At 47.4% G+C, this 12,155-nt stretch overlaps 1 protein-coding gene across 2 annotated transcripts in view; it reads right to left on the bottom strand.

Annotated features, from left to right (window-relative positions):
• Positions 1-589: 589 nt before the first annotated feature.
• LOC144149601 (uncharacterized) overlaps positions 590-12,155 on the bottom strand; it is a 62,792-nt gene continuing 51,226 nt past the window's right edge. For both annotated transcript variants that reach the window (XM_077681241.1, XM_077681242.1), the window contains exons 2-5: positions 8,463-8,641; positions 6,547-6,620; positions 6,063-6,143; positions 590-1,186 (exon numbers count right to left, since the gene is read on the bottom strand). In XM_077681241.1, the coding sequence (XP_077537367.1) occupies positions 1,056-1,186; positions 6,063-6,143; positions 6,547-6,620; positions 8,463-8,641 (465 nt within the window). In that variant the 3' untranslated portion in view covers positions 590-1,055. The remainder of the gene's footprint in view (positions 1,187-6,062; positions 6,144-6,546; positions 6,621-8,462; positions 8,642-12,155) is intronic.

Raw genomic sequence — 12,155 nt, 5'->3', positions numbered from 1 at the left:
GACAGGAAAAGTCTGACATCCATCTCATCATCAGATGTCCTGGCGGTGCCCGGCGCACCGGGGCCCTTTCGGGTGCCCTTCGTTGCAGCTACCCCCCCTCCCCCCTTCCCCCCATGTGCCTTGGGGCGCCACTGGCGGGGCAGGCCGAGGGGCGAGGATGGGAGCTGCTGGCAGATCTTTGACCTTACAGCGACGTACGACATCGTGCGACACCTTCTCGTCGTAAGCGAGTCTGGAGTTATCCGGCTAAGAATCACTGGGTACTGAGTACAATTCCGGCCAGGGGGTATTCTTGAACCTGTGTCTAAAGCCATGCGTCACTTTAGCACGTAGCTGGAAGGGTACGATTTATTATGCTAGCTCTAACACCTTCGTGTAACATGTGTAAGTGTGAGTGTAAGTAAAGTCAAGCTTGCAGTTCAGCCTCCGTAAGGCTTTAGGTGAGGGAAGCGTCGCATGTTCTAAACATTTCAAATCTTTATAACCTCTCTGTGGGCCGGTAAATAATGAGTCGTTCGGTCGGTAACACCAACTTTCCTTTATTATTATCAAATAATGTAAACGGAAAAAAATCATTGTACCCTCATATAGTTACTGTACAGCGCGAGTCAGTACGACACGGCATACATTTGTTTGTTTGTTTATTGTTTATTGACAAAAACAATGTTCAATAGCGGTCTGTCTTGATGTCAAGGCAAAAGGCGGCATTGAAAGCCACCTGACTGGGCCTTCGACACCAGACAGTACACGCAGCCGACAACATGAGCGCAACGTACTTCAAACCATATAGCTAGATCTCAAACGCTCAAAACACACTATATCAAACGTTACATCGGATAAAATATAAAATGTTCAAACGCATTGCAAATTATCAAGCGCATACAATAAAAAAACACATAAATTTGCTCGTATAACTCCAACCCAGGGAGCCACCATTTGAAGGAAACGACGGAAACAAAGAAAGTCGGAATGGTAAACCGTTTTATTTTATACATAAAACATTCTGATGACGCTTTTTGCTTGCTTTGACGGACGTTGTTCTGAGACGTGCGCGTCTAGCCCAGTCGGTTGCAATACCGTCCGCTGTGGAGAGCGTACTTGTTTCCCCCGCACAGACGGTCGAACTGCCTCTCGCATTCCTCTGGAAATGAGTCCCTGAAGAAGTAGCTCACAAAGAGCAGGCACTCTGCAAGGGATCGACATAGAACAGCGAGTTAAAGGTACATGTCAAACTGCCGTTAGGAATACGAGTCGGACGCGATTCGTGTATTAAGCCATGCTGCACTGGAAGATTAACTCAGCAAGAATATTGTTTAGGGAAGCAACAACAGCGACGTGGATGAAATGAAAGCCCTAAGGCATACGGCACTAAGGAAAAAAGCAGGGATTTGGGATGATCTCAGTAGCCTGGCCGCTGTCCGGTCTTAGGCAGGCATTTAGGATGTCTCCAAAGTGATCCGGTAGGATGGTGGTGCCTCAAATTATGGTACTTTGGTCAGCACGGTTATCTGGTCACAATGTCAGTTTAGAATGCAAAAAAAAAAGCCCGTGGACTCCTGAGCCTTATCTGTGAATTGTGAATGCGAAAGCATTGACGTTCAAATTAATGCCACTGAGCGTGCCGAGGAGTTTTGCGGTACGGGTAGGCTTCCAAGTATTAACGCGCGCATAACAAGTGCGCGTATCAGGTTCACATTTCCTGACTGCTTTACACAGCTATCTCGCTCATCTTTTCGTTGTGTTCATGCACTCACGACGAGACGTCTGAAAAGGGTGCCTTACTGCAAACACACCCCGTAGAAACAGCGAAACAGAATTACCACAGAGATAAACTGCAGCAGTGTCGTCTATTGTGAGTGAGCTATGATCATTTTTGCAACTTTTGATAATGTAGCATGACTTATGCCAGAAAAAGAGCTGAATAATAAAATGATGTTCTGAGATTTTTATAGGGTGATTGTTTTTAATGGGCTTGGCAAACGCGTGACGCTTCATGTGTCGCCCGAATGAGCTAAAAATATCGCTGGTGGTTCTTCTGGTTAGAGAGGGCCCAATCAGTCACCAAGCCATAAGTCACGCGTAGTTCACGGGCAGGTCACGTGAAACACGGATGGAAGAAAGAGGAGGTGGAGAGGGAGAAAGACAGAGCGGAAGGGAACGAAGACAGAAGTGGAGCGGCAAGTGCGGTGAGAGGGTCGTTGATGTGGATGAAGAAAAGGAGGAGGATCAGGGATATAGACAGTAAGAAGGCTGGAAGGAATAGAGAGAGGAAGAGTGAGAAGGGAAAGGGAAGAGGGGAGGAGGAGCGTTCCCTTGAAGGAGTGGCAGATACGCAATCTCGTGTGTCTTAAAGAAGGAAAGTTGGGCTAGTTGGTTTGGCGATACTGGGTACATTGTTAGCGCAAGGACGGAACACACAGGAAGAAACCCACAGGACGAACTCTAGACTTCAAATGACACTTTTAGAAAACACACATACACGCTAGGTCGTCGACGCATGCGCCAGATGAGAGAAAAATCCCAAGTGCAGACTGAACTCGCCACAACCATCAAACCACCACGCCGGAACGCACGCCGATCAACGAACGCCCGCGCAGCTACCCTGCCGTGGTTTGAACCGTGGCGACACCGACCGGAGCGGGTGGAAACTATAATGGCAAACTGTTCGCATGGTGACGCAGTGAAACATCCCCCTCGCGAGGGGCACGATCAAATGCAGAGCATTTCCGGGGGCGCACGACGTTAAGTAGTGTGCGTTACGTTAATGTTGTTGCACTTGTGGCAACTGCTGACGAGAGAGCGCTCGTCAGCAGTAATTTCAATGAGTCAAGGATATAAGGCGCGTTCGTAGCCTCCCATTCTCTGTCAGCTTTGTGGCGATGTAACACCTGTAGGACATAAAGACGTCGGGTCACAAGGAACGTGTTACACGCCCGAGCACGAGAAAAGATGGACAGCTGCCGTCCCCGCCAGTCATTCACTTGGCGCTGTAGCTTCACCGCCTGCTCCGACCAATGCGAGTCAGTATTGCAAAACTGCGAGAGGGGTACTCCTAAATAAGTTAGGTCTCTATTCCAATTGATTCCGGCGAAACAATCTCACGACTCAGGATCCAGGCTTTTCACCGGATTTTTGCAACCTTCATTTGGTGTTCGCGTAGTGAGCCAATGCGTCGAGATAACCTTTTTCTTCCGGTTGTGCGAGGGGGACTTGGGCTTGTTCATCTGTTTCTTTGGCAGCTTCTTTCTCGTTTATTCTACTTTCGAGATGTTCAACATCCTTTTTTGAAAGCTGTACTGCAAATACGTCTTGCACATTTTCTCCCAGATATTGTGGTGTCTTCGCTGTCTGTGGACGCAGCCCGAAGCCTGCGAGGTTTCCTCAAAGAAGTGGTTGACACAATTTGCTTCTTACAGGCTCGCTTTAGCCTTGAGTACATATTTACTGCTACGCGCGAGTCTATTTCTGATGCCCTGGTTTCTGGGCTTTTTCCCACACCTTTATATCGTGTTCTGTACCTACAGTGTCCGTACCAGGATGTCCTCAATAGAGTGTGTAAAATGTGTGTTCCGCCAGGTGTTAAAACATTTTTTTTTAAATTACACACTGGCACGCTCCCTGTTAAAACTTGGATGAAAGATCGGGGTCTGTTTATAGCTTGGTCGACAGACTGTCGGCTCTGTACTCGCCCAGAGACAATTGATCACTGCTTTGTAGACTTCAGAGATGCTGTCTTTTTCTGGGACATTCTACAGCGAACGCTCAAAAAAGACATGGATATTACGCCTTTCTCTATCCGATTTTTGCCATTCGACTATCCTGGTGAGCCACCTTATGACATGTTTGTGTTGATTGGTTTGTACAGTCTGTGGCGATGTCGCTTATGTGATAGGCATGCTGAGCCACCAAGATCAACTAAGTCTTATTTCCGAGAAACTGTGGCATTTGTACATAGTGTGTATAGTTCGCTTGACCAACCACCTGTCTGGTTACCTCTTTTGAACGCGTGTGTGTGTTTGCCTGAATTTTGATGTATATTTGCTTCTCATAACTTCAGGGTATTCTTTTGTTTGCTTGTATTCGTCGTACTGCAACGTCTGAGCGTATTTTCCCATGTAATAAAGAAAAAAAAAAAGTCAGCTTTGTGACGCAGTGGGTAGAGCACCATGTACATTTCGTTCCGCCCGCAGGGTCGAGGGATCGAAACCAGGAGCCGGATAGTATTTTTTTTATATAGTGTAGGGGGAGGGGTGCGGACGACGACTACGGACGTCAACGCGGGTTAGATCGTGAGTTACTGAAATGCTCTGCATTTAAAAAAAACAAAAGAGAAAATAGAGAGCTTATTCATTTACACGTGTGCGAGATAAATTTGCTTCAGGAACCAAACTTTTGTGGGCAATGTCACAGAAGGGGTGCTGATACCCGCGCCGCCTTCTTGGGCAATACATTATGCCTCGTATATTCCGCGTTCGCGTTGGCTGCATGGCCTGCGCAAAACGTGCATTTTTTTCGTATGCTGGAGTGAATTTGTACGTACCTGCGACAACGGTCGGTCAAGTGCCCCCCTCCCATTACAGCCAATACTACTGAGCGATGCTCTCTAAGGCTGTCGTTTAGACATCGCCCCGTCTGTCCTATGTAACATTCGGGGTAGGGCAGCGGAATGCGATAGACTACACAGTTACAGCAGGGCACAAAGCGCGTGGCCTGCTTCTTCGACCTCTCAGATCTTTCCTTTTCGCAGTTGACTTTATGAAAAATTTGCGCCAACATGTGGAGAGCCGAAAACACAGTGGACACTCGCATTTTCCCGCCATCTTTTTGCGACGATGCGAGAGCTAATGGATGTAAGGGACCACCACGGGTCTTACTCTTTCAGGCCGCTCATTTCTATCAGCGATGTTTCTTGCGCCTTTTGTTTCGGCGACAGGGCTCTCCGCCACATTGGCAGTGGCTTCTTAAGGGAACCATTTGCAGGGAAGCAGGCCAGAAAGCGCCAATTTTTAATACTCTATAATATTTATCGGGTTACGTAGACGATAGAATTTCTGTATAAGACAGTGTGTTCCGTCGTCTGTCGACTGAATCAACCAGAAAAGTTGCTGCGGGTCTGCTAGCTAGAGGATAATTCACTCACTGGCACTTAGAGAATAGTCAGTTACTCACTAGTGGGAAAAAAGTGACACCACCAGTGAGTCACTGACCAGCGACTTGACCCGCTAGTTACCAGGAAGCCCTAGTTAAATCTGGTGACCTACCATCGGATACCCGCGGGTAGCCCCTGGCTGACCGGTGGGTGTCATGATCACGAAAAAAAAGTGGGGAGCTGGGGGGGTCACAGAGGGAGGGGAAGGGGAGCAGGGCCGGATGAGGGAGTGGATGAGGACAAGGAGGAGGCAGAGGGTAGAGAGAGGAGGGACACGGAATGATAGCTCAGAAGGGACCGGGAAGGCAAGAAGGATGAAAAGAGAAAAGTAGGAGCGTTGTTGGCATGAGGGCAGAAACGCTGTCGTCTTTTGACGCCATTTGCAGGGAAACAAGCATATACGCGGTCAGTTCACTTTGTTCCTGATAGCACATAAGTTTGTACAGGAAGCATCAATTTGTGCGCAACAAATCTGGCAGAAGCGTATCCAGAAGTGACGTACACGAAAGTCCGTATATTAGGCATAAACACTTGCACTACACACGTATGCGGCTGAAAGGGTTGTTATCGTACTGGGTGAGCGTATTTCAAGAGGTTGTCCAATTGCTTGTGTTTTAAAGCATCAAGAGTCGCGTGATTGCACATGAATAATGTGCAATTATAGATTCCAGCTGTAAAAGTTTATTGTACTGAAAAAGAAACTAGGATGTCGGTATATATGTGATGTTTATCACGTGAATACCGACTAAGCGTTCAGTGCCCCATGATCAGGAGAACAAGATCGTTGGATGAGGAGAAGGCGATAGCGCTTATCTTGAGCAAAACGGGAGATGGGGAAGCCGCTCACTCGCGCGGTAGACGTCGTAGGTTCAGGACGTCCTGACTGTCTTGAGAAAAGTAAAACTTTTCTTACCGTCATCTGGGGGAAAACGACCAACGAAGCAGGTCTCTCTGTCTGAGTAGAGCTCCTGGGCAACCCCAAAGTGCTGGCCCTCTGAAAAGCAAAAAGGGGCAATCAATGTTTAGCAGTAAGACTACCGGCGGTTGCTATGTTGCCGCCTGATATCTTTTTGGTCGCCTCTGTTTCCGATATGCTATTTGGGTATATTGGGCTGTACATTTTCAGTGGTTTAGGCTGCTAGTACAACGTTCACGGTGGATCATTCCTTTGCTTATTCTTTTCCTTGACGTTGATGAGGGCTTTACCAAAGTGTTTATTAGCAGTGGAGGGACTCAGCAGAGTGGGGCACAAGGCCTTTATCTTCCTTTTACAAATACCCTTGCCATTATGGCACTAAGGGTATTTGCAAGAGTGGGGAACAACAAACTATGTTCAAGCCCAGGCATATTTTTATGATAATAACAATATTGGTCACAGGTAAGTTTACGATACTTACCACCACAGGGCCGAAACGGGAAGTTGCCGGACTCAGTCATATTAATTATGATTTCGAAACAACGGACTCGATCCCTGGGAACAATACAAACATAAAATCATCAAACAACACCACCAACAACAACACGAACAATTTTTTCCCTGGTGACTGCTGTTAAAAGTTGCTTCAAAATAAATTAAGTTCAATAAAGTTGGAGCAGTATGTGGTGCTCAATACTGTGCGTAAACCATCGAAGCCTATCTTCCGTAACAACGACCAAGACGCAACGATTTCTTAACGATCCGCAGGAAGCGTAGGATTCAGTTTCTGTCGCTTTTAGCAAAGCGATCATTACAATAAATCAGATGCCACACATGTGACCGGAAGCACACCTGTTCTATATCGGTCGTTATTAGCAGAAAATAAGCAGACGCTTTGCGTTTCAGCTTGTGCGGGAGAGTAGAAGGCGGATAAAACCGCACAGAGGGCTCACAAGCTCCAAAGGCAGGACACAAGAGCATCGATGAGATGTATGTAATGCTGTCTTAACTCGAAGAACAGCACAGTTGCCCAAACCTACTTAATTGAAATCGCATGGACAGTCAGGCTTGGTCGATGCGGCAAAATTAGTGAAAGCCAGTAAGCTTTATTTATACTGCAACGTTCTCGGAGGTGTCAGTCGGTTCGAGAATTCTCGGCTGGCGCGCACGTCACATTGGGCATTATGAGCTACAAATGCTAGGCCTATTTTGAAGCATTTGCGTTACCGTCACGCAGAGGGCCAGGGAACACTGGCAGCCGGACCGTTACAGAGATCGCGCTGGCCACGAACTGGCGCAGCCTAAGTTGCTCAATGCAATAGCGTGGCGCACACTTCACAATTAGACGTAAATGCCTGTCGAATGAAGCACCAAGAAAAAGAGTATTTTCGCACATTGAAAATATGGGAGGCTTTTTTGTCCAACCACCCGCCATGGCGTGTCTCCCTAGCCCGACAGCACAGCTCGGTTAGGAAGCCTTGGTGCCTGCCCACTGTAACATAAGTGTTTCCTGAGAGCCGAGCGATCTTGACAGGCTGGAGATGCTACAGTTCGGCCCCATGCAGGGTTAAAGACAAGGTATTTTCACTGTCGCAGTTGCACTGGGCACCACTCCCAAGCGTAACATATAATCCCAACAAATAAAGTGGCGGAGAATAGAGCCGTGAAGTAGCCGAGCTGGTAAGTATGGGACGCGTAATCCGAAGGTCGTGCCTTCGGCTTCTATCATTGGCACGTATTTTAAATGCGAATGCATTTCTTAGTCGGGGCTTGTCGTGCGTTGGCCGGCGTGCGCCTAGCAACATCTGTGGCGCGCCTAGCAACCGGAGCATGTGGTAGCTCGGGCGGGAGTAGCGGAGGGCAAGGGGAGAGGAGGAGCGCGCTCGGGCGTGTGAGGACGCTCACATCGCGGAGCTCGGCGGAGAGAGCTCGCGCGCGGGGCGGGCGTGTTGCGCGGGTCTCTCTCTCCTCTCCGCGTACCCTCTCTCCGCTCGCTGCGCTCGGAAAAATATATATAAATGCAGTGGAGCGCGCGCCTCTCTCCGTGACTGCTTGCCGCAGCGCACTCATCGGTGCACCCAATGCATTCGCATTTCCGCACGATCCCCTTCGGGGAGGTGGGGGGAGTTTTTTTCTCCACTTGGTTTGCTGAAATTAAAAAAAAAATGGTTATCTCCCTTCCCCTACTCTCCACATGCTTTACTTAGTGTTTGGACTGCTGACTCTCCCTTAAGTTTTAAAACTTTCAAAGTGTTTAACAGTTTCTTTTTGTCGGTGTCTCTGTTTTTATTGCAACCTGCCTCTCATTTCTAAATACACTGTATATAATATATACATGCGAAACGTTGCCCAGCGATATGATGCATAGGTACAACTACACCATGCGTATTTCCATACCCAAAGGAGGCGTCTGCTCTCGGGTAGGTCCAGATGAATGTAGCATTGCGATTGCGAGGCGCGAACGTCTCAAGCTTGGCAGTAAGGCACTGTCGGTTGGGATCACTGATCGAACTGTAGATGGCAACGGGATCGTACATGGCGCTAATTGTCGCCAGGAGTTCTGGGCTCCTGTCAATCTGCAAGGAAAGGCAAAAACAGATATACATTTATTTATTCACAACACATCCACCCTTTGAAGGACAGTCCGTTTATACATGGCGCCTCAGAGTGTGTAGAGGACTTGAAATGTACCCCAACAAAGACAGTAGGGGAGGTGGGCTAACGCAAAAAAGAAGACAAGATAACGGCGATGACGCCACTACCAACTTGTTTTAGTAATGTCGCACATCCTATAAATTTGTGGGTCTGCAGCAATGCGTAAGCATGGTCACAAACAGGAAGGACCCAAAGAAAGAACGCTACCACGTGGCCGTTACGACCGCGAGTGGACAGGGTAATAAAACAAACAAATGTACGGTTCAAACAAACAAAACAAACAAACAAAACAAACAAACAAAACAAACAAATGTACGATTCAACAAGCCCAACGGCATTCAATGAAAGGCCGAGCAGTGCTCAGGAAATTCTATTCATTGCGAAATATGTGGCGTATGCTTCAATGACCTCGGTCTTGTTCCTGTTGGCGAAATTTCCCAGAACTACAAGTAGTGTTGCCGAAACAGGCTGCGCTTTCGCGCCGTTGGCTATATTCGACGACATATGAAGGGCCAGGAGTCTGACGACATTAATCTTTATGTTCCATGAGGCCGTCCTGCTAAGTGCGTCCTGTTTGGTCTGCGTAAGAATAAAGCACATCGATCGACGCACGTCAATCACTCATCTAAGAGCGTTAAGAAAACTGATTTAACATCACATCTCGCATCGAAATTCTTAAGCATGTCAAGAAATGCTTGCTTGGTGACGTCAGCAGTAGTAGTTGTGGTACCGTGGGTAAGTCACCACCGCCACCGCCTCCATTTCTGGCGCGCTGGTCTCAGCTTTCTCAGTGCTGCTCCATATATCAGACTCAGATGAGTTCATAGGAATTTACCATACTCGCGGTGTACCAACGCGACAGCTGTACAGTGATGTCAGTGCAAGCCATCTATACGACTCTTGATCGATCGGAATACCAGGTAGCACAGTTTACACACAAGAACAGGATCGCATCACGTGCCTTGTGCGCAACCAGCCTTATCTTTATCCCAGAGTTAAACCACGAAGATGCATTGATAATGTACTGTGAAATGCTTTTGGGAATTACCTTACCTGCAAGTTAATAACGATCGCGCCTTTATGCGGGAAAATTTGACCTGATCAGTTAAATTTCAGGAAACCCATGAATTTACAGTCCACGAACGGATGTTCGCATGACCTCAGACACCCACAGTTCTTTATTGTACAACCGGAAATACATCCCTGGGGCTCGCCTATTACGCACCGTTTCGTCCAGAACTTGCTCTCGTCTGAAAGCCATTACGCTCTGCCTGGAATATTATTCATCACTTGCAAGTGAAGTTTAGGTTCGACGCGTCTATGAACCGGGCTGCAGTGGAGATCTATGTATCAATTTATTTCGCATGAGGATATGTGTAACCTGCTGCAAAGTGTCGACGCCTCCGCCAGAAAAAAAAATCACAGGGCCTCTAATGATTAAGAAAGCTGGGAAGGTATTTTAAATCCACTATCGGCATATCTTTCTTATTTCGGCGTGGCCATTGTGCCGGCTACTTGTCTATTTATAAATTCGCTTCGTTACCCGTAGTTGTCTACTAGAATGAGCTTAATTGACTTCGTATGTTCGGTGATTCGGCTGCATTCTTTCAGTCCCTTCCTCTGGTCTTCTGGCGCGGACGGCCTACTATCGCATCTGCGAGGGAATCCTACCTCAATATATTGGAACGGGTCCAACGGAGAATAATTTTCATACCGTGGCGTTCGCTCAAGCACGTTGACGGTACGACGAGGCGTACGGGGCGTTTTAAAGACGATAGTCTTTCTTGTTCTACTTAAACCCAGAAATTTCGGTCTGTGTGTCTGTTTGGCTGTCTGTCTGTGACTCGATTTAGCCACCCGGCCAAAACGAACCGAAGTCTGCGCAATAGTCTTATATACTCACAGCGAAATCTAAACGTTCAAGTACGGTTTATATGTTCATACTTGTCAACATTGTTGAACAAGAACAAAAGATTACGCTAATGTGAGGCAGAAAATCAGTACATAAGCGATATTCGCAATGTTGCTTGATAAAAAAATTCGTAAATGCTTGATTTTTGCGAAATGCAATACTACATCTACTGCAGAAAAAAAATCACTGTCGCCTGCTGTCACTCGCGCCACTATAGCTTCTGGCGGCATTTTAAGATGTAGTATCTAGTTTCCACTAGATAGGTGGAAACTAGATAGGTTCCACGTTCTGCTTGGAACGCGCGTGGACTAGGGCAACGCGGTTCTATAAACTTTGAAGTAGGGAGCCTCGATTCACGCGTGTGTCCGCCGCATCGAGGCACCGGCCTGGAGCAGTGGAACGCGGTGAATTTAAATGGACTTGAGCAAACCTCTAGCGTGTTTACCTTGGGAGGAGCGCGACGCAAGAGAGACAACATGACAGGTGAGCGGGAAAGCGAAGGGATGCATTTACTTGGCGTTAGGAGAGAGAGAGAGAGAGAGAGAGAGAGAGAGAGAGAGAGAGAGAGAGAGAGAGAGGAGAGAGAGAGAGAGAGAGAGAGAGAGATCCTGGAGAGCCATGCTGCGCATGCGCGAGCAGCATTGGGTTGGATTGGATTGGATTTGGATTGGATTGGATTTAAATAAATTGGATTGGATTGGATTGGAAATAGTTTTAGCAGCAGTGAGCACTCTCACGGGTTAATTACGGTAAGAACGACCCCCAGTGCTTCGCCCACTCGTCATGATTCACTTCTTGGAGATGCGTGAATTTTTTTTCATTAAGCCTCGGCTGTAAGCAGTACTCGTTGCTCCCAGTGGTGCGTCATCTTCGTCCTGGTAATGAGTTAACTTTCTTTAGCGACTCCCCCCTCCTCCTCTCAGAAATGCATCTGTTCGTTGGTCCATACATAACACGTGACACGATGCTTTCATCGGTATGTGTATATGGGGCATTTAAGAAATGCCTTTTAACTAAAGGCACCTACGAATGTCCCATAGTGCGAGGCCGAGGCAAACATTCGTAGATGTGTATGCGAGGACATGATCCCACGAAAATAATGCGTACGCACTATGGGAAAATCACCACTAGGGAGTTCCTAAAAATATGCTTGCGGCGTTCATTTATTTGTTCACGGAGCTTGAACAAGTCGAACAAACTGGTTCATTTCTTTCCTTACAATGCTAACCCGGTCGCATGAGAAGCCGACTTAGTCAACGAAAACATTTCCGTGTCACATTCCTTGATTAGAAACCACCTGCACAAAGACGCGTCAAATTTGGGAAACCGCGCTTTTTTGAGCATTAGAAATGCTCAGTCTAGCCCACTACTAGCATCTATTTCAGCAGCGCTTTACTAAACCTGAGAGGCAAATAAATAAAGTGTCGCAGTTCTAGTGCTTGTATGTGCACATCGTAGCTTCCGTCTTGTAAACTGCGCACAGCGCAGAAGCTTGCCGATCCCCAGCTATTAGTTTGAGAAGA

This window comes from Haemaphysalis longicornis, unplaced genomic scaffold (assembly GCF_048455015.1).
Source record: "Haemaphysalis longicornis isolate Haplotype H1 unplaced genomic scaffold, Haemaphysalis longicornis Haplotype H1 scaffold_8, whole genome shotgun sequence".
NCBI lineage: Eukaryota > Metazoa > Arthropoda > Arachnida > Ixodida > Ixodidae > Haemaphysalis > Haemaphysalis longicornis.
Note: the sequence above shows the minus strand (reverse complement) of the source record. Positions and strands in the feature narration are given on the sequence as shown.